Raw genomic sequence first — 22,870 nt, 5'->3', positions numbered from 1 at the left:
TGGTGGAACATCAATTTGAGATTTTTATTATAGGGGATTTTTGAATTTAGGTTTGTGTACAAGAGCTACCAAGAGTTACCATTTACATACTTAAATATTTTTCCTTGTTTTTCAGGAAACCATTTATAGTGCATTCTTATAGATATCTATCTATCTAAAGAAATTCAAGACAGTTTCTTATCAATGGTTAAAATTCTCACTGAATTAAATATGCATACCTTCAACTCAACAATGTAGACTATACAGTTATTTTAATCCCACATGCAAACTCTATATATGTTGGTAATGAAAAGTTTATTGAGTGTAATTATATTCAAAGTGTATATTCCAAGCTATAACAGTGCATAACCAATTTCTGTTTTGACTTGTAATTCTGGTAGAGCTCTCTTCAAAGGGTGAAAGAATCAACATATCATTTGTTCTTGGAGCTGTGAAAAGTAGGTGCAAACACAAGCTGAGCTGCGGAGTAAAAGAAATTATACTGATTCTATTAATTCTTTTTGACCTGTTTGATTTAAAGGAAAACAAAAAAAATCAATAAATAAGAAAAAATAAATAAAAGAATGTAAATTAAATTACAGTTAAGGAAATACATAAATTAATTTCAGGGGCTTACTGACTGCAATGGGGAAGAAGGCATCTCAGTATGTCACCCCCTGGGTAGACCATGAAATGGATCTTTAAAGGATCCTTGGGTGGGGGGGGAAGGTTCGGTCTAAGTGGGATTGTAGGATTAGGAGCTAAACATGGAGATGTGGCACACATGGGGGGGAGGGGAAATGGGCTACAGTTAACCTAATAGCAGTCTTCCAATATTCGAGGGATTGTCATAGACAAGAGGGCAGGTCAATCTATTCTCCAAAGCACCTGAGGGTAGGACAAGAAGTAATGGATGGACATTTATCAGGGAGAGATCCAATCTAGAACTAAGGAGAAATTTCTCATCAAAGAAAACAATTAGGGCAATGGCTTGTTCCAGATCTTGTGAGTTTCTATCACTGGAGCTTTTCAAGAAGAGACTGGATAGCCATTTGTCCAAAATGGTATAGGGCAGACATGTCAAACTCCTGCTTGAGCGCGGGTTTGGACTAGAAGACCTCCAAGGCCCCTTCCGATTCTGTTATTCTAATATTATTATTATAAGGCGATCAAATATAGGAGGGAGAAGAGGATGAGAAAAATAATGCATAAAAAAGAACACTAAACTTATACAAATTGATTAAAACATTAGGCAAAAAATTCTTTAGATTTGAAAAAATATTATTAGAAACTGGACAGGTATTTTAGGAATTCCAATAGTATTTAACTCTTTAAAATATTTAAGCATTACTAATCAAAGTATTAATATTTTTATTAATAATTATATACCAACTTGAAAGAAATTAAGCAAAGAAATGAAAAACTGGGATTCAAAACATTTCAATGTTTTAGGTGAACTGCAGCTGTGGAAAAGAAACTCCTTGCAAGGTTCAATTTCTATTTCAGTGCCTCCTAATGGAAAGCCTAAAATGGGTTTTAACACAACTAAGAATAAAAAAAGATTTTACATACATGATAGAAACAGGGAAGCTGGGACATACCCAATTTGATACTATATTAGCAAGAAGTACAGAAATATGATTCAAACTAAAACTATTTTAGAGCTAAATAATTTTATAATGACAGGTTCATCAAAAATGCTTTTCTATAATAACTAAGATGGAAACTGTTTTCACTAAATGATATGCTGAATTTGAAAGAATAACATATAGCTTTGATAAAGGATATTTCTTTTTTAGTTCAGTAAAGAATTTATATATGAGGATAATCACTATGATCTGGCTAAAACGAAACTTTTGAGACAATATATCTTTGCAGACTAAAAGATTTTTATAGCAACAGGGAACTTTCCAATAAAGAAGTTTATTGATGTTAAATTACCATGGTTATTCTATTGTAAACTCAAATGCTTTAGCAACTGGAATTCTAGAGATTTAGCAATTTAGCCTAATACCAATTTTGAGAATTTGGTATAGAAAATCCTCGACATATGGATGCACTTCAGGTTCATTGCAAGGCACAGTAAGGAGTCAAGCACGTCCATCAGTCTCAAGTCTCTTTGTACCCGCAACAGATCTAAGTCCAGACAAACTTGAATTCCTTTGACTCTTATCTATCACCATTTTGCTTTTGTTAGTAACTCAGGTTGTTGTAAAAAAGTGTTACCCTTGTATTCATTTGAACTGCTGTGGCTCCTGATTTCTTTTGCCTCACAAGCACATATATAATAATCAGCATTATTTTTCCAACGTTGGAGAGGTTGCCAAAAAAGGAAGGGAGAGTCTTTCATTTATGGTGGGTATTTCTGGCATAATTTTTTTTGGAAAAAATTGTCACAAGAATTCAACGTTCCCAAGAGTTATACCATTTAGGGAAGTTATGGCAGATTCCAAGAAACCTCTTTACTATATCCAGTTCTGAAGTTACAGCCACTGCAGTGCTCTCAATGTCATTTGTCCTTATAACTGACCAAAAGATTCTTCAGAGATCCCAGGCTATCTCCCCCCCACAACTTTCTCCACCAGATCCCTGCGGGCCTTTCCATTCCATCAGGTCCCACACCCTCCTTCTCACTTAAATTTCAAAGATCTCTGAAGCTCTGGAGCTTGGCTTAGGGATTCATAACAGCTCATTTTGTTGTACGGCCATGCAGAATAATTCCAAAAACTGCTATCTTTGTCCAAGTGGCTGCATTGAATTGTAGTCATTTGGAAAATGGCAGCCACTTCTGGAATCAAGCCACATGGCTTACAATGAAGCAATCTGTTTTGCTTCCTCAAGGACTCTGCAGTGCTGCAGAGATCTTTAAAAGGTAAGTGGGTTACAGGGCGTAGGGAGGAGGCCCAAGGGCTGTGGGGACCTGGCAGAAGTGGTGGGAGAAAGGCCTGCAGGGATCTTGGGGGGAAGAGGGAGGGGAAACAGGCCCAATGGCTATGGGGACTCCGAAGGGTGGGAATGGAGCACAAGGTGTCTCAGGGAATAGGGAAAGCTTTGGTAAGCCTGGGCCATGTGGGCCCGCACTAAGCCTCTCAGGGCCTCCCTCCTCCACCTGCATAGTTGTTGAATACATCAGGACAGCAAGAGGTGGATAACCATTATGGTTATACAGTAAGTAGAATCTACCTGTATTTACAGATCCAAATCTGATACTTAAAAATAAGGAACATTATCTACAATTTTAGCTAAAATGTAGCTAAAATAAATTGCCCAACATTAGAAATCTCCAACTACTGATAACAATTGAGATGTGCCTTCTTCAATTGCTACATTAGAAAAAAAAATCAATTAAAATAATGAAGCAGGAAAGAAAATTCTATCAAATTTGGATGAATTTTATGCTTATAGATGGATTTTATAGTTTATCTCAATAGCAATAAAGTACAATGTGATTTCATATATATGGCGAATTTGTATGTGCAGAGTTCCTGTCTCTACCAATTTTAGTCTGTATTTTTATATCTTTTTTCTTTACTCATTTTGGACACTGGATATTCAACTTGATATTTTTTAATCATAGTCCAATAAACCGATTTAAAAAATAATTATGGCTAACTTTTTTCTTTACACTACAGGCTCAAATATCTGTAGAATCATAGTAAATCATACACCCCCCTTAAGTACAAATTCATTTTTGGCAATATTTTTTGAAGTTATGCCATTATACAATTGAAATGAATCAGAATATTTTAAAGAAAATTTGCCTGATAATGACAGTGCCAATTCTTTTAGACATCTACATAAAGAAATATTATGCTACTAATAAACGCTGAACACAAAGTGCTCACTATAATATATTCCAAAGGAACAGCAACAATATAACTTCAGTAGCACACTAAAGACTGTCGGTTCAACCCAAGAATTCAGATACCTCTTTGATATATATATTGAAATAAACCCTAAAACTATTGTCTTCAGTTAATCAAAGTTGCATTAAGTGTTGGCACAAAATGAATTTTTGAGAACTATTTCAAATGAGATTTCTCACCATTGGAAAAAGGCCTAATGAATGGTAACGGCGTGATATAGCATTTGGCATTGTCTTATTCCTAAGATTCTTCAGTTCTTCTTGTGCCTCATGAAGCATTTCCATACATTCTGCATATTTATCTTCCAGCTCTCGTAACTGTAATGAAGAAAAAGTTAAAATGATAACTAAAAATGTTTTTCTTCATCGTAGCCTTTATTAAAATGAAGAAAAAATACTTTTTATAAAAGGAAAATATATATTCTAAATAGATGAATTATACAACTTGTTGTAGGCTTATATTTGTTTAATATGTATCTGGGATGAATGAGTAATAAGAATGTTGATGAAATGATACAAACCACAATTATCTCTTCCCTCTGGATTATAGATTGGGTGAAAGAAAACCTTGTGTTATTGTGCTTTGAATTACAGTATTGATATCTTAGAAACCTAACACCTATGAGAATTGAAAGTAATGAAAAGTACTGAAAAGAAATCCCATCAGCTCTGTAATGTTAATTTAAATATGAGCATTTAATTAATTAAAACAGGGACATAATATGTGAAATGAGTTCTGTTATTTGTATTTGCTTATTCACTACACATTACTGCCCAAAAGGGAAAGCCTCTTAAATCTGTCATGAAAAAGCTCCACTCTCAACTGTCTGACTAGTGAACTCAAAATCAAGGAATCTTCAAGGCTTTGAAGTGCTATAAAAGATAAACATTATTCAATACACATCTTGGAACTGAAGAAGCAAAACCAGTTCTGGTTTTCCTATGTGAAAATCTGCCTAGTTAACAATAGCTTCCCTAATACCCCCATGTTGCCCAATCATATCTCTTATGAGAACAGTCCACCTCTCTGTCACACACCTGTGTTAGTGACCTTGGCATTCTTGTAGGCTCTCATGGTCTGGGGCACAGGTCTGCAACCCGCGGCTCCGGAGCCGCATGCAGCTCTTTCAGCCATCTCCTGCGGCTCCCAGTCCTCTGCCATGTGCAGTCCCCCCGAAAAAAGTGGGACTAAAAAAAGTTCAACCAATCAATTCAAATATGCAGGGTAGGTGCATATCTCGCCTTGGTTCCACTCTTCAGACAAACCCTGTTCTGCGCATGTGCGCGCATGTGTGCATATTTTTTTGCGGCTCCCAGTTTTTCCTTTTGTGAGAGAACCGGTTCCGAGTGGCTCTTTCACTGTTTCAGGTTGCTGACCCCTGGTCTGGGGCAACTTCTTGGAATCTCATTTCCTCCCTATGCTTCCTAGCCCTGCCCTCTTTCTATGGTAAGTTGAGTAGCAATAGAAGTTTTAGCAGAGTTCTTAGTGATTCAACCTTGACATGCACACTTTATTTCTTTAACCTCAAAGTCCTCAAAGTCCTTTTCATTTCCTCATTTCAGTCAAATTGATGCCTACAAAGGTATTTACTTAATTTTGGGGCAAGGTGGAAGTCACATGGCACCCAGTCTGCATTGCGTGTTAATTAGGTAAGAGGAAATATTCAACTTTGGAACTGTCTCTTGAGTGATTCATGAGAGATAAAGCTTAGTGCTATCATGCTCTAGGGAAAAATGTGCTTCTAAATTCTGCTTAATTATTATTTCAAAGTTTTGAGTGCTGCAATGTAGTACTCTGAGTTGAAATGCAATTTGCATTCCAAAAACATGTAACTGAAAAGTTTTCCAGCCAAATCTTGATCTTTATTTTTTTATTTTGTAGTGAAGCTTCATGAATTGGTGTTTCATGTCTGGTTTTAATAATGAGACCATGTTTTGTTGGCTGTCACAATGTTATGAAGAAATGTTTCACCTTCCTTCTCATAAGCATGGCAACAATTGCTGACAAATTTCAATTCTAGATGCTTTTATCTCTGCTGTCAGCGTGCAAGGAACTTTTCTGGCACAAACCATCTGATACTAAAGAACATTACTAATGATTCACATTTTCTTGTGAAATGCCAAGCTTGATAATAAGTTCTCATTAAATGCTTTGGTGATTGTCTTTAATCAGTTCAACGAACTTCACCATGTGAAACTCACTGGTCAAAGGTTGCCCACTTAACTCTTGATCAAACAAACCAGCTCTTTGTGGCTCACCATTTTTTAATTTTTTTGGCCCAACAATGCATATTACTTACTTAGTCACCACCACAAATAAACTGTATTCAGTGTTGATGTAGGAGATGATCAGGCTGAGCCCCAGGGAGGGGTCAAACATGTCATCAGTCTCTAGTCCCCTCATGCCCACAAGAGATTTAAGTCCAGCCCACCTTGAATTCTGTTGACTCTTGTTGTTGTTGTTGTTGTTGTTGTTAGTTGCGAAGTCGTGTCCGACCCATCGTGACCCTATGGACAATGTTCTTCCAGGCCTTCCTGTCCTCTACCATCTTCTGGAGTCCATCTAAGCTCACGCCTACTGCTTCAGTGACTCCATCCAGCCACCTCATTCTCTGTCGTCCCCTTCTTCTCTTAGCCTCCATCTTTCCCAGCATTAGGCTCTTCTCCAGTGAGTCTTTCCTTCTCATTAGGTGGCCAAAGTATTTGAGTTTTAGCTTCAGGATCTGGCCTTCTAAAGAGCAGTCAGGGTTGATCTCCTCTAGGACTGACTGGTTTGATCGCCTTGCAGTCCAAGGAACTCGCAGGAGTCTTCTCCAGCACCATAGTTCAAAGGCTTCAATTCTTTGGCGCTCAGCCTTTCTTATGGTCCAGCTTTCACTGCCATACATTGCAACTGGGAAGACCATAGCCTTGACTATACACACTTTTGTTGACAGGGTGATGTCTCTGCTTTTTAGTGTGCTGTCTAGATTTGCCATGGCTTTCCTCCCAAGGAGCAAGCGTCTTTTAATTTCTTGGCTACAGTCCCCATCTGCAGTGATCTTGGAGCCCAGGAAAATAAAATCTGTCACTACCTCCATTTCTTCCCCTTCTATTTGCCAGGAATTGAGAAGGCCGGATGCCATGATCTTGGTTTTCTTAATGTTTAGTTTCAACCCAAGTTTTGCACTCTCCTTCTTCACCTGCAACAAGAGGCTCTTTAGTTCTTCTTCACTTTCTGCCATTAGAGTGGTATCATCTGCATATCTTAGGTTGTTGATGTTTCTTCCGGCAATCTTAATTCCAACTTTTGATTCATCTACCCCTGCCTTTCTCATGATGTGCTCTGCATATAAGTTAAATAGGCAAGGCGACAGTATACAGCCTTGCTGGACTCCTTTCCCAATTTTGAACCAATCAGTGGTTCTGTGTCCAGTTCTCACTGTTGCTTCTTGGCCCGCATATAGATTTCTCAAGAGACAAATAAGATGGTCTGGTATGCCCATCTCTTTAAGGACTTGCCAGAGTTTGTTATGATCCACACAATCAAAGGCTTTAGCATAGTCAATGAAGCAGTAGATGTTTTTCTGGAACTCTCTAGCTTTCTCCATGATCCAGCGTATGTTAGCAATTTGAACTCTAGTTCCTCTGCCTCTTCGAAATCCTGCCTGTACTTCTGGTAGTTCTCGATCCACATACTGCTGGAGTCTAGCTTGTAGAATTTTAAGCATAACTTTACTAGCATGAGAAATGAGTGCAATGGTGCGATAGTTTGAGCATTCTTTGGCACTGCCTTTCTTTGGAATTGGAATGTAAACTGATCTTTTCCAATCCTGTGGCCATTGTTGAGTTTTCCAAATTTGCTGGCAAATTGAGTGTAGCACTTTTACTGCATCGTCTTTTAAGATTTTGAATAGCTCAGCTGGAATACTGTCACCTCCACTAGCTTTGTTGTTGCTCAGCTTTTCTAAGGCCCACTTCACTTCACATTCTAGGATGTCTGGCTCGAGGTCAGTGACCACCGCATTGTGATTGTCAGGGACGTTAAGCTCATTCTTGTATAGTTCTTCTGTGTAATTTTTCCACCTCTTCTTAATCTCTTCTGCCTCTGTTAGGTCCCTGCCATTTTGGTCCTTTAGCATGCCCATTTTTGCATGAAACGTTCCTTTCATCTCTCCAATTTTCTTGAAAAGATCTCTGGTCCTCCCTATTCTATTGTTTTCTTCTATTTCTTTGCATTGTTCATTTAAGAAGGCATTCTTATCTCTTCTAACTATTCTTTGAATTCTTCATTTAATTGGGCATATCTTTGTTTTTCTCCTTTGCCTTTCGCTTCCCTCCTTTCCTCAGCTATTTGCAAAGCTTCCTCAGACAGCCATTTTGCTTTCTTGTATTTCTTTTTCTTTGGGATGGTTTTGGTTGCTACCTGTTGTACAATGTTGCAAACCTCTGTCCATAGTTCTTCAGGCACTCTGTGTATCAGATCTAATTCCTTAAATCTATTTGTCACCTCTACTGTATATTCAACAGGTGTATGATTTAATTCATACCTGACTGGCCTAGCGCTTTTCCCTACTTTCTTTAATTTAAGCCTAAACTTTGCAACAAGAAGCTCATGGTCTGAGCCACAGTCAGCTCCTGGTCTTGTTTTTACTGACTGTATAGAGCTTCTCCATCTTTGGCTGCAGAGCATATAGTCAATCTGATTTCTGTGTTGACCGTCTGGTGATGTCCATGTGTAAAGCCGTCTCTTGGGTTGTTGGAAAAGAGTGTTTGCTATGACCATCGTATTCTCTTGACAAAATTCTATCAGCCTGTGCCCTGCTTCATTTTGTACTCCAAGGACAAACTTGCCTGTTATTCCAGTTATCTTTTGGCTTCCTACTTTAGCATTCCAATCCCCCATGATGATAAGGACATCATTTTTGGGTGTTAGTTCTATAAGGTGCTGTAGGGCTTCATAGAACCGGTCAATTTCATCCTCTTCAGCACCGGTGGTTGGGGCATAGATTTGGACTACGTCCAGCTTTCCTTGATTCATGATTCTTACATTCCAGGTTCCAATGGAGAAAAAATCTTTACAGCATCGGACTTTCCTTTCATCACCAGACATATCCACAGCTGAGCGTCCTTTCGGCTTTGGCCCAGTCGCTTCATTCTTTCTTGCGCTACTAGTACTAGCCCTCTGCTCTTCCCCAGTAGCATATTGGACACCTTCCGACCTGAGGGGCTCATCTTCCAGTGTCATATCGTTTTGCCTTTTGGTACTGTCCATAGGGTTTTCATGGCAAAGATACTGGAGTGGGTTGCCATTTCCTTCTCCAGTGGATCACGTTTTGTCAGAACTCTCTGCTATGACCTTTCCGTCTTGGGTGGCCCTGCACGGCATAGCTCATAGCTCCATTGAATCACACAAGCTCCTTCGCCACGACAAGGCAGTAATCCATGAAGGGGTGTTGACTCTTATCTGCCGCCAATTCGCTTTCACTGTTAGTAGTTCAGATTCTTGTAGAGAGCTTTAGCATACAATAAAACTATATATTCATTTGAACTGACTGAACTCTTGATTTCCTGTGCTTGACAGTTGAATTTCAACTGGAGGTATTTCAGTCATCCAATCACAGTATTTTGCTTAAAGTGCCCAAATAAGTATTCACTACAGGCTTCCCTTTCAAATAGAATAACACAATCTTTCTGACAGCTACTTTTCATCAACTGAAGAGCAGATTTTAAAAAGCACATCAAAACGTTTAGCACATCCATCTACTGGCAGTTTTAGTACCGGAGTCATTACCTGTAATTCAACTGCCATTATTGATGAATGTAGTAAACCCTATTTAGACTTGATATGACAGAATTTTGTAAGCTGAAATATATACAGAGATACATACACAAATACCATATAGAGCATATATATATATGCTTTTATATTACATTTATTCTTATCTGTAGAGAATGGAGAGATGTAAGTTCTACACAGTAGAAACATCTGTCATAAAGGCTCTCCATTTTTTATTGCCTTCTGAATTTATAAGGCTTTGCCAATAAGATTTGATTCTTACATACTGTATTCAGAAACATTAATAATTTATACAACACGTGATTTAGAAATCTTTAAGAGAAGCAATGTCAAAGAGTGAAGCCCTAATACCTAATATCAGACAAGAGCCATCTCTATTTTAATGGTAACACAATTCTAGACATGCTGACTTTTAAAATAAATCTCACTCTTCTTCAGTATAACTTATGTTTCCATTAATACAAAATATTATGTTTAATTATTTGATGTTTGAATACATTCATCTTATAAACAACAGCCCAGTTAAATTAAAATAATTTTCAGATGATATACACACAGAGACACACACATGTGAAAAAAAATCCAATGTTTATACCAATTAAATTTTATTTTTTCAAAGATTTATGAAGTATTTAATGTAGCAAAATCTTGTATTTGGACTCTGAGAAGGATATTAAGTTCTTAAACAACTCCATAGAATATATATCCTTCATTTTGTTTTTTGTTTTAGTTTTTATTTGTAAATTCTCTTTTCTACATAAAGACTGGAATAGATTTTCTGTATACTGTTATAATATACAGAAAATATAATATACCAGCTGCCTGCAATTAGTGCAGGTTCGCATCCCAGCAGGCTCAAGGTTGACTCAGCCTTCCATCCTTCCGAGGTAGGTAAAATGAGGACCCAGATTGTTGGGGGCAATTAAGCTGACTTTGTAATAATGCTGCTGTGGTGTGTGTGAAAGCCCTAATAAGCAGGCATATACATAGAATGAAGGCTACTGCTAAGCTTGTAAGCCGCCCTGAGTCTTCGGAGAAGGGCGGGATATAAATGGAATTAAAATAAAATAAAAATATAAATAAGAACACAATAAATGAAAGAAGGATCCTTATTCCCCCATCCTCTTCAACACATAATAATTGTTTTTCATAATTATTACTTGTTCAGAAAGCAAATTCTTAGTGCTACTGCACTATTAAGTAGTGCATTAGCTAAACAATGAGAGAAAAGTAGATAGGTAGTATATATATCAAATCAATTAAATAAAGTAGTTGGTTCCCAAGAAAATTATTCATTACTTGAAAACTGCTATTCATTCCAAAAATCACTGTCCCTTTGTATTGACAAAATGAACATTTGGCAAGAAGTTGGTGGTGTGGTCTTCTTTTCCCCTTTCTACATACATACAAAACATACAAAGTCCAAAATGATTATTTAGCTAGCTGGGACAAATTTTGTATTCCTCCATAATAAGTGAGGTTTAAAGGCTGCATCATTGTTATGATGCCCAGCTGTTATTGTTTATATTCTTATTTGTTAAAAAAACAAACGTAGCCAAAGTTCCAGATGTTTACAACATGCTGAAGGAATGTTAACTTTTCTGTTAACTATCTCAACATTTATTTAATAAAATCTTTTTACACTGGTTCTAGTCTACTGCCTTTGAATCCTAAAGGTCTAATTGGCTCTCAACTGGCAGCTGTAAAACTTGCACACCCTGCCAAATAAAATAATCTCTCTGAATATATCCAAAGTCAGGGAGAGAAAGAAAAAAATAAAGAGATAAGGGCAAAACAAATATGGCATGGCATGCTCACAATAAAGGTTTTCATTCCAGTGTGGAATCAAGAAAATCTGAATGCAAAAAACATATAAATATTACTTTTTAATAAAAAAATTATTATTCTGATATGAAAATAAAATGTAACTAAGCAAAAAAAGTCCTGTTTTTAAATCCTGATTATTACTCACTTCAGCTGTGAGTTGCCTTTGGGCATCTTTAGCTGCTCCCAAATGTTGGACAAGTTCTTCATTTTCCACTGTACACTGAAAAAGGATCAGCAGCAAAAGCATTAGAACATGGTCATCATCCCATGAATTTTCTATTTCAAGATTTAAAGGACCTTATTCAAAAGTAAGGAATAGAAAAAAAATATTGTATCATATTGTGGCTAAATATCACCAACTTACAGCTTTTGCCTTTTTCTGTAAATCCACTATCTGAGACAGAAGATGGGTGATTTCTTCCTGTTGTCGGGCAGCATCTTCAGTCTTCTTAGCTAACTCTTCCGAAATACTGGCAATCTGAAGATTTGCATCTCCTTAAAGAAATAACAATATCACTTTTTAACCAAATGGAACCGGTCATGGATAAAAATACTGATAAAGCAAACATTACTGTAACTTAGCCATATAAAGAAACTAATAAGAATCAGAAAGTTTTGTGCTTCCTGAAACAGTCCAATCAATTTTTGTGCTGGGAATGAAATTACTTTCCACTTTGTGTAGCCTGCTTAAATTCTAGCCCTAGTTTCTCAGTCAGCCTATTCATTTGCTTTCAAAAGATTGTGGGTGCTCCGCTGAATGCATTTTCTGAATTCTTAAAGTAGTTATGTTTAAATACAAGGCTGCTATTTATTAGGCTCTTTTCCTACAATAGTATAATTGGATGGGATGTTTTTCTATCACTCTTTCACGAAGCCAGTAAAATAAAAAAAATGGAGCAGAATTTTACTTTTTTATCATATTTCAAATAAAATTCCACTGATTTAAAAAATAAAGTAAGAATTAATTTACAGGGATCCTAATCCCAGACTACAAAAAAACAAAAAAAGTCAACCTGGTTATTTATGGTCTATCAAGAAAATAAGATATAGCAATTTGGAAAATATTTTATACAATCCCTAATTTTATACCTAAATTAAAATATGCAATTTTGTATTAAGCAGAAAATAAGATACATGAGTAACTTTCTCTGAATCCAGACATAATTTGTTTGGCAAAACTATTCCATTAGAAGCAGATTTTGTGTACTTAAACTATATTTTGAAATATTTTAATCAGGGACACTTTATTGAACAATTATTTAATAAAGTAGAAGTGTTATTTCACTGGACCAAACTTAGTTTTTGCCCACTATAAAACTATTATAAATTAGTCTTTGCATAACTCCAAAAAAGATGAACTGCAGATCTTTAAAAAATAAGTTCATACCATATTAATATTTTGATTAAATTATATTGAGAGAAAGTTGGATCATTTGAACAAAGAAAAGAAATCTATGTCTAGTACAGTTTATACCAATGATTTTCAAATCACACATAGTTCCAATCACTTAACTGCAGATGTTAAAATTTAAAGCAAACATGGTATTTTGAAGATACAGTTTGATTTTAAGTATTATGAAATAGTTTTTGCTTCACTTAATAAAGTAACATTAGATTCCAAGAATTTCCATGTTATAACCACAACAAAATATTTTAATTGCATTCACTACATTTGTACTAATTACTGATAAAATAATACCTGACATAATCCATAGATGCACTCATTTAATTATGCCATTTAAACAATTGTGAACATGAACTATTATAAATCAAGAATGAGTCAAATCTATAAGAAAAATACATTTTCAAGTTAACACTGCAAATTATATTTGATACAACATAGTCCGGACGCTCTTGGAATTTCCACCGCCATTTAATTTGCATGAGGCCATTTAACTATTTTAAAATGTATTTAAATTAGAATGCACTTAATTTTTCCTCTCCAACAAAACTTAAGGTTGTGGAGCTTAAAAGATAAGTAAGCAAAGTATGAATCATGTTTAAAATACAAATTTGGAAGTACTAAATAATCAAATATCTATCCATCCATCCATCCATCTTATCTATTTATCTATCTACATCTATCTGTCCATCCATTACCCCTCCCTCCCTCACAGCCAGAAGATAAACTGTAGGCAATATACACTAGATTAATCACATCGCTTTTTAAAAGATGCATAACTAAATGGCATAGAATCCACCACCTCGGGCAAAACCCCATTATCTGAAAGTCTATCCACTCTGCCAGAAAGCAAAGAAGAAAACATACTGAGCTCCTTTACACAATCATTTACAAGTTGCTGTTCTTTCTCTTCATAAGTAATGGTTTCAGTCTTCAGCTGGCAGGCCTGTTTACAATATCAAGAAATGAAAAACTCAATTAACATCTTGCTATTGTTGCACTGCTATTTGATTTTTAAAAAATAGGTTTTTCATAACAGTACAGAATATTCATGGACAGCCAAAACTTTCATCCTTCCCCTTTTCCTCTGCAAATATTGTGAATTAATAACAAACTGTCACTAATGTTAAAAAGAGAAATATATAAAATAATTTCGACATCAGGGATAATTGAAATATAAAAATGTAATCTATTTGATAAAGAAACTTTAATGGAGATTAAAGTGATTTCACAAATTCTTAAAGGGAAAAATATGCTCACTAACAAACCTGAAAAAAATGCCAACATGTTCAAGAATCATTTAAATGGTTATGTTTTAGTTACATTGGATGTAAATTATAATAAACTTCAAAAGACGATTTAATTATATAAAGTGAATTACACAATTTTGTAAAGTGATCATCACATGATCATTCTAGACTGACCAAATCATTTTAAAGCTTACCATAGGAACAAAGCAACACTTTTCCTACAATATAGCAATAAAATAGTAATGATAATTAAATGTACTGCTCAATATCAGTCAATGCAATGCTACAGGTAGTCCTTGACTTATGATCATTTGTTCAGTGACTGTCTGAAATTACTAATGTGCTGAACGAAGTGACTTACAATTTGCGCCTAAAATTACAGCCACTGGAGGGCCCCTGCAGTCCCATGATGAAAATTCAGGTGCTTGGAAGTTTGCCTGCACTCAAGACTGCAGAGGCACTTCAATCCCCCCACCCGCCTGTCTTTCCTGCCATTTCAGCTACCCATCCAGACCAACCAATAGTTGCGCAAAGCTGCAGGAACCCTGGAGGTCACAGCCTGTTCCCCATCCCATTATACCCAGGGTAACAGGGCCCACCTGCAAGCACAAATTGCACCACTTACAATGTTTGCAATGCTTCTGACTATTGCAAGGTATGGGCTTCCTTATTAAGATAAGGAATAGTATATAGGCTAATAGATTGATTATTTTCAATTTCCCAGTCTACAGTTAAGAAATAATGACTGGTCCAAAGTCTCCAAGCTATCTTCTATGCTTAAGGGAAAACAAGAAACACAGATTTCATTGCTTTTAGTTCAGTACTTTACACACTACCATTTATTTATTATCATTGGTTCATATTTATATATACCTACAGTATATCTGTATTGATATATTTGTATCTGTATCTATGTTTATATTTATATCAGGTAATGCAAGTTGGTAGAATGTAGACAATATGGAACAACATAGTCATTGGTCCTCTCTCTCTTTTTTATATTTGAAAAAAGAATCAAATTAACTTTTATTAAAGGTTCTCCTAAGATTACAACTTAGATAAACAGTGCAGGTGTGACTAACCTGTGGCTTATAGGATGCATGTGACCCTAGGCAGCTAGTAATGCAGCCACACAAGATCATAAATTTTAATGTTATTAAGTGTATATTATATATTTTATATGTAGCCCAAGACAATTGCTTTTCACTCAGTGCAGCCCAGGAAAGTCAAAAGGTTGATCATCCATGTTTTAGACTATTCTCCTAGCTCTTAAAACAAGAAGATTCTTAGCAAATTATATTCGTCTTCCCTGACAATAAATAACTATTCTTAATCTTATAATTCAGATAGCTAGAAGACAGGTTTCTATTTCAGACTTATCCTTCTAATCATACTTTCCAAATCTCTTTCTCTTCAGTATCTTTTTCCTCCAGCATTTCAGCTGTGAGTTTATGTTCTCTATTATGCAGCACATATTTGGCCCACTCTAAATCTGGAGAAAAATCCCATAATTCTGCTATAAATAATACACATCACTCTGTAGTCTGTTATTCAACAACATTTTGATTTCCCTAACTATAACAGTTGCATCTGTAAAAAGAAATAGAAGACAATATATACATAAGGATGTTGACATGTATTATTAAAGAATCAGTTATGTCTTTTTGTCAAGCTGCTAATATATACAGGAAAACCGAAGACAAATTTATAATTCTAAAGAGCAATGAAACTTACCTCTGATCTAAGGACAACATTCTCCTCTTCAAGATCCTTCAGCTTCTTTTGAAGAGAATCAAAATGAAAATAATTCTGGACGGATGAAGATGATTCATTCCTCTTCAATCTAGTAAAATATATATTTTAAAGCATTTATATATAGTCTCTATTTATAATTCCTGTAGAGTTGCACAATAACTTTTCAATAATAATACTGCTTAAAATTCAAGAGTTTCATAGAATTTTGGTAGATTAACTAAATTTATATCATTTCCTTTTTCCTACACACCTTTAATGTGGAACTGTAAGTTATAAAATAGCAAAAAAATCAATTTCTGCTTACTACATGAAATTATAAAAAAGAATTCATAAAATCTTTAAAAACAATATTCGTATAATAGAGCATATATAAAGAAATGAAGAAGATAGCACAAATATATATAAGAATAAATGTTTCAAACTGTTTTGGGCAATCTTCTGAAGCATCCTATACTAAATATAAAGTTGTTTCAAACATTTTGAAAGTGTTTTGAGCTTTGTATGAAATTTCATACTTGAAACAGTTTTACACAACCTAAGTAACCTAAGTTTCCTATCCTAGACTTACGGAGTTGAACAGATGGAATCTGGCTCACTCTCTTCAGCAGCGCTGGTATAAAACTGAAGCAGCTCATCTTTCATGGACAACTCATGACGCAGTTGAGAAACCTAAACAAATTAAAGGGAAAAATACCAATAAGCGTTTACATTTAAGTAGAAACAGAAAACTGTTCCAAATCAGGAAAAAAAGTTTAGATCAGGAATTCCAAGACTATACTTACAGTGTTACCACAACTTTTCATTCAAAGCAGTTAATTCATCACCGTGTTTTATCTATACAATTAAGTTATAATTGTAATGGAGCCTGCATCTGACTGGTCCAATTTTATAAGTTTTTGGTAGTTGTCATTAAGCAAATGTAATGGTGGTAAATGCTACTATGTGTGCGGTTTTGTTGAGTTCTGAAATTCCAGTTTTCAAAAAACTATTGTAAAACCATTGTAAAATGTGGGGCATTCAAATGGTCATAAATGCAGACACGTTGCCAAGCACCTGAAATGTGGTCATGTGACTGCAGAGGGCAACTTTGCATCAAGGCCATAAGACCCCTTTCTCAAGTAGGTCATAACTCTTATAAGTCAAGGACTACCTGTATACTTGTAGCTATTTAGGTTATAGTACACCAACTGAACCTTGCCATAGTTTGGTGCCAAATCACAATATAAGACTTCTTATTGCTACTGTACAATATATGTGTACAAAGCACTAGCAGTTTTATTTTAATTGTTTATTTATAAAATTTTATTGGTTGCTCATCTTATCTCAGAGTAACTCTAATCATAAAATCTATTCATCTCCTCAAACTAGATTGCATAAACCAAGTATGATGCCTGCCCAGTAACATTAATAGAATGGGCTTCAAAATGCCAAATCACCCAAATCTTTAAAAAGGTTTCTTTAGTGTTTGCTTTAGCACAGGAACAGAAAACCTGTACCTCTACTGTTACCATGCCTCAAGTCATAGCATCTCTCACTACAGACTATTTTACTACTAATAGTAACATCTGGAGGGCCACTGATCCACCAACTTAGCTTTAGCAAAGGACAGGCACTCTTCAAGAGATCATTGTAATGGAGCCTGCCCATTATGGTCGTATGTGGTGGTAGTCATTAAGTGAAATGGCCTCACTTAACCACACCATCCACTTATCTCCCTGATGCAGCCATTAATGAACACACATTAATAAGCAAAGCATAGGATGCTTCAGAAGTGGGGGAGGCCCAGAACTGGTCAGACCCACCTGCCCTGGGTCTCCCTCACTTCCTCAGACATCCCATGCTCTACTTCCAGCCCCTTGGATTCCCAGAGGCCCTTACCGTCCCCAGATTGCTCTCTACTGGACTTTTCCCCTTGCACCAGGTCCTTGCAAGCGTTTCCATCTCCCAACGGCTCCCCACTGGCAGTATGCCTGATTCTCACTCCATCCGCTGTCACAAACTCCTCCTCACTTACTTTTGAACAAAGCCTTCCATAGCACAGGAATTGGTTGCCTTGTCACGTAGCAGCATGGCACAATTCTGGAATTGGCCATATGGCTAAAGGAATAAACACTCCATTTAACAGCCCTAATGCATTCCACTTGTGGATGGTTCAAAATGCCGTCCACTTCCACAAGGCTGTCGCACAAATAAGGAACAAAGTACTCTATTTTGCTTCCCTAATGTGGTTTCCACAGCTTTCTGAAGGCCTAGACCTTTCTGTAGCACTGTAGAGACTGTGTTATGTCCTACTGTACTTTTAAAAAGATTTTGTTTTGTTTTAATCATGAGAAGCAAAGAACCAGGACCAAATCCGTTTTGAACAAATATAAAGCCTGTGAAGTGAATTTACTTTATGACTGAAATTTCACAAAGCCTTAGTGCTTTAATTGATATGCAGAATGTCTATTTTATAGCATTAAGTATATACAAGGAGTTGCTAGAGAAATTTATTTATTTATTAAATTTATATGCCAGCCATCTCATCATTGGATCAACTCTGGGCAACTTACAAAAGAAGATGAAAGTTAAAGTATTTGTGTATGGGTGGTCCTCAACTTATGACTTATCACTTACAAAAAACATCCATTGGAGAAAATGGATTTGCTTGATGACTGCAGCATTAGCTTAATAACCATGTCATTTGCTTTGCAACCATTGCAAAAAATGTTGAAAAATTAGGTCCATTCATGTAATGCCTCAACTTATGACTTATAATTCCAGGCTCAATTAAAATTAAAAGTCAAGATCTACCTTTAGAGCAATTTCACATAAAGAAGCAGAAAATCCTCTGTAAAACATCTTCTATAATAAATCAAAATAATAAAATTTTAAAATGCTGGGCCATACTTGCTGATTGAAACAGAATTAGGCCCTTTGTGCAAGGAAAGAATACATTATATCTGTATTAGCAATAGTGCTTTGTGAGATGATAAACAAAAAGTAAATTTACAATTGATAGAATCAATTTACAATTCACAAACCATAGATTATATTTGAAGTACATGGTAATAAAATATACTCTCTGGTACATACATTCTTTTTTTTAACCTTACAAAATGTATGTTTCAATTTTAATAATTAATACCATGGGAAAGAGTTGTGTAAAATAACAAATACAATTATTTAAAGCTGGGAAAGGAAACAATCCTCTTTTTGAGACAGAAGAAAAGAAATAAGAGTTTGAATTATATTCATAAATGTGTGGTATGATATGAAAGAAAACAAAAGCCAGATGTTTAAAAACTAAGTAAAAAAGAAATATGTCAAGATAATTGCAGCATTCCTATGGTCTGTCGTCAGGGAGAATGATTGTCGGGGTGCTGCAGCCACTCTAAATTTGAAATAGAATTGTACATTTGGGAGTCTGTTGTAACACTGAATGGCCATTAAATGACTGATTGTGTCTTAAGGACTACCTGTAATCTTAATTAATATTGCAGCATACCTTATAAAAAGTACATATAGTACATAGGACATAAAAAGTAAATGGAGAAGAGCTGAAGAATCGGAATGAGCTCAAAAAATCCTGCTATTCAGAATATTTCCTTTCCCTCCTAAGCTCTGACATACGTGTATGACTCAGAAGAAGCTGGTAGAAAAAGGAGTTAAACCTATGAGTCCACAAAGGTGTGGCAGGGATTACAGTAACAGTTTGATAATGAGGAAGGAAAACATATCCAAGAGTTAAACGGCCACTTTGGTGTAGTGGTTAAGGCATCGGGCTAGAAACCAGGAGACCGTGAGGTTTAGTCCCTGCTTAATTAAACATGATAGCCGATTGGGGAACTTTGGGCCAGTCACTCTCTTTCAGCCCAACTCATCTCAAAGGTTTGTTGTTGTGGGTAAAATAAGAAGAGGAAGGTACGTTTGTTGTCTTGAAGTACAGTTGCAAGAAAAAGTATGTGAACCCTTTGGGACTACGTGGAGTTTTGCATGAATTGGCCATAAAATGCGTTCTAAACGTCATGTAAGTCACAATAGAAAAACACAGTCTGCTTAAAATAATACTACACAAACATTAGCTGTTGTCATATTTTAATTGAACATAAGATGGAAACATTCACAGTGCAGGGTGGAAAAAGTATGTGAACCTTTGGACTTAATAACTGGTTGACCCTCCTTTGGCAGCAATAACCTCAACCTGTAGTTGCAGATCAGACCTGCACAACGATCTGGAGTAATTTTGGACCACTCCTCTGCACAAAACTGTTTCAGTGTAGCAATATTCTTGGGATGTCTGGTGTGAATCGCTCTCTTAAGGTCATGCCACAGCATTTCAATCGGGTTGAGGTCAGGACTCTGACTGGGCCACTCCTGAAGGCGTATTCTTTTCTGTTGAGGCCATTGTTTTGTTGAATTACTTGTATACTTTGGGTCATTGTCCTGTTGCATCACCCATCCTCTGCAGAGCTTCAGTTGGCGGACAGATGGTCGTACGTTTTCCTGCAAAATGTCCTGATAAACTCTGGAATTCATTTTCCCATCAATGACAACAATCCGTCCAGGCCCTGAGGCAGCAAAGCAGCCCCAAACCATGATGTTCCCTCCGCCATGTTTTACAGTGGAGATGAGGTTTTGATGTTGGTGTGCTGTGCCTTTTTTTCTCCACACATAGTGTTGTGTGTTTTTCCCAAACAACTCAATTTTGGTTTCATCTGTCCACAGTATATTTTGCCAGTAGTGCTGTGGAACATCCAGGTGCTCTTTTGCAAACTTCAAATGTGCTGCAATATTTTTTTTGGACAGCAATGGCTTCCTCTGTGGTGTCCTCCCATGTACTCCATTCTTGTTTAATGTTTTCCTTATTGTAGATGTGTCAACAAAAATGTTAGCATGTGCCAGAGATTTCTGTAGGTCTTTAGCTGACACTCTAGGATTCTTCTTAACCTCATTAAGCATTATGCGCTGTGCTCTTGCAGTCATTTTTACAGGACGACCACACCTAGGAAGAGTAGCAACAGTGCTAAACTTTCTCCATTTGTAGAATGTCTGTCTTACCGTGGACACATGAACATCAAGGCTTTTGGAGATACTTTTGTAACCCTTTCCAGCTTCATGCAAGTCAACAATTCTTGATCGTAGGTCTTCTGAGAGCTCTTTTCTGCAAGGCATGGTTCACATCAGACAGTGCTTCTTGAGACCAGTAAACCCAAAACAGGTGTGTGTTTTTAAAGGGCAGGACAGCTGTCAGCAACACATCCAATATCATCACACTGATTGGAGTCAAGGTTGGCTCACTCCTGCCTCCAATTAGCTCTTGGAGAAGTCATTAGGCTAGGAGTTCACATACTTTTTCCACCCTGTACTGTGAATGTTTCCATCTTATGTTCAATTAAAACATGACAACAGCTAATGTTTGTGTAGTATTTTTTCTATTGTTGTGACTTACATGATGTTTAGAGCACATTTTATGGCCAATTCATGCAAAACTCCACACAACCCCAAAGGGTTCACATACTTTTTCTTGCAACTGTATTTATAAAAACAATAAAATGGGATATAAATAAATAAATAATGTTGGAAAGTCAAACAGTTCCTGGATCTATTGTTACTACCTGCTTAAATCAAAACTTATATACCAGCAAGTAAAGCCAAGCAGGTTACATTTGAAGCAGGAACAAGGAAAAATATTCTGTGTAATGCATACGTGACTATTCTTACCTCTTCCCTGATATGCTCTACTTGTTCTTCAAGAAGTTCATTTCTCTCAGTAAGAGTTTTATTCTTCTTTAGCAATGACTGTCCAATTCGAGCAGCTAATTCTAAATCCCGTTCTTTCTGTTGAAGGGAGGGAGGGAGGGAGGGAGGGAGGGAGGGAGGGAGGGAGGAAGGAAGGAAGGAAGGAAGGAAGGAAGGAAGGAAGGAAAGAAAGAAAGAAGGAAGGAAGGAAGGAAGGAAGGAAGGAAGGAAGGAAGGAAGGAAGGAAGGAAATCTGAGTCATGGCTCACAAAGGAAATGACCATCATTGGAAAGTACAATTAGGTTGAATCTATGTTCTAAAGAAAAACTAGAAAATCTGTTTTGTTTTGTCTATTTTTGAAACCAGCCTCTTTAATTTTGTGTTCTGCTGGAGACACCCACTTAATTTGAGGAATATAATTTATACCATTGGGAAAAATGATCCAAAGCTTCAGATTTCTGTGTGGCAAATGGATGTTCACAAATTCTTAGATACCACTGCATTTATAGAAGATATAACAAAATTATGTATTTTTTGTTAGAGGTCGAAGTGTAAAATCTACATTCTGTATTCAATACCTGCCTATGACAAAAGGCAAAGTAATAACTCAGCAATGAAAAGGGACTTAAGGTTAAACAACATAGATTAAGTCCTTATAATCCTGTAAGTCTTTTCGTTTGTAGTGCAGGTGATGCAATGGCTATGTTCAGGCAATAGTAAAAGCCATATGCTAGAATATGTCTTATATCAATAGTTACAAGAAAATTAGTGAATTGGAAGAACTATGGAAGAATCTAGGTGTTTCAGTAGCTTTAGAGCAGGGTTGTCAAACTCACAACGTCATGTGATGTGTCGCAACATATTGTGACTTTTTTTCCATTGCCGGCAATGGGGTGTGTGCGGTTTCGCCATGACACATACAGCCCGCAGGCTGCCAGTTTGACAGCCCTGCTTTAGAGAATCAATGTTTCTGGTAAGTATTGTCATTTAAGAAGTTGTCTTTGTTTTATATTTATAGCACACTGTGAGAGCCTGTTGAGAGCCACTTTGGTCTAGCAGTTAAGGCACCAAACTAGAAAGCAGGAGATGATATCTATAGGAACCAAATATTTCTGGTAAAGTTTCTAATAAATAAACTTCTGGATGGTTATGCAAAAAGATATAGTAACATTTCTGACATAGCAACATGACAAACTGTTCTTTTCATTCAAGGGATACTGCCAATAATTCAAACATGCTTGAATTTGTTTTTTGTTTTTTAAATTAAGAAACCACCAAAGCTTGGGACCCT

General features: G+C 36.3%; 1 protein-coding gene across 5 annotated transcripts in view; it reads right to left on the bottom strand.

Annotated features, from left to right (window-relative positions):
- TRAK1 (trafficking kinesin protein 1) overlaps positions 1-22,870 on the bottom strand; it is a 109,018-nt gene that overhangs the window by 38,856 nt on the left and 47,292 nt on the right. For all 5 annotated transcript variants that reach the window (XM_083378336.1, XM_083378335.1, XM_083378334.1 and 2 more), the window contains 7 exons: positions 21,561-21,677; positions 16,426-16,526; positions 15,837-15,945; positions 13,720-13,798; positions 11,815-11,945; positions 11,596-11,670; positions 4,025-4,162 (listed from right to left, as the gene is read on the bottom strand). In XM_083378336.1, the coding sequence (XP_083234462.1) occupies positions 4,025-4,162; positions 11,596-11,670; positions 11,815-11,945; positions 13,720-13,798; positions 15,837-15,945; positions 16,426-16,526; positions 21,561-21,677 (750 nt within the window). The remainder of the gene's footprint in view (positions 1-4,024; positions 4,163-11,595; positions 11,671-11,814; positions 11,946-13,719; positions 13,799-15,836; positions 15,946-16,425; positions 16,527-21,560; positions 21,678-22,870) is intronic.

This window comes from Vipera ursinii (assembly GCF_947247035.1).
Source record: "Vipera ursinii genome assembly, chromosome: Z".
Lineage (NCBI taxonomy): Eukaryota > Metazoa > Chordata > Lepidosauria > Squamata > Viperidae > Vipera > Vipera ursinii.
This window is presented reverse-complemented; position numbering and strand designations above follow the sequence as displayed.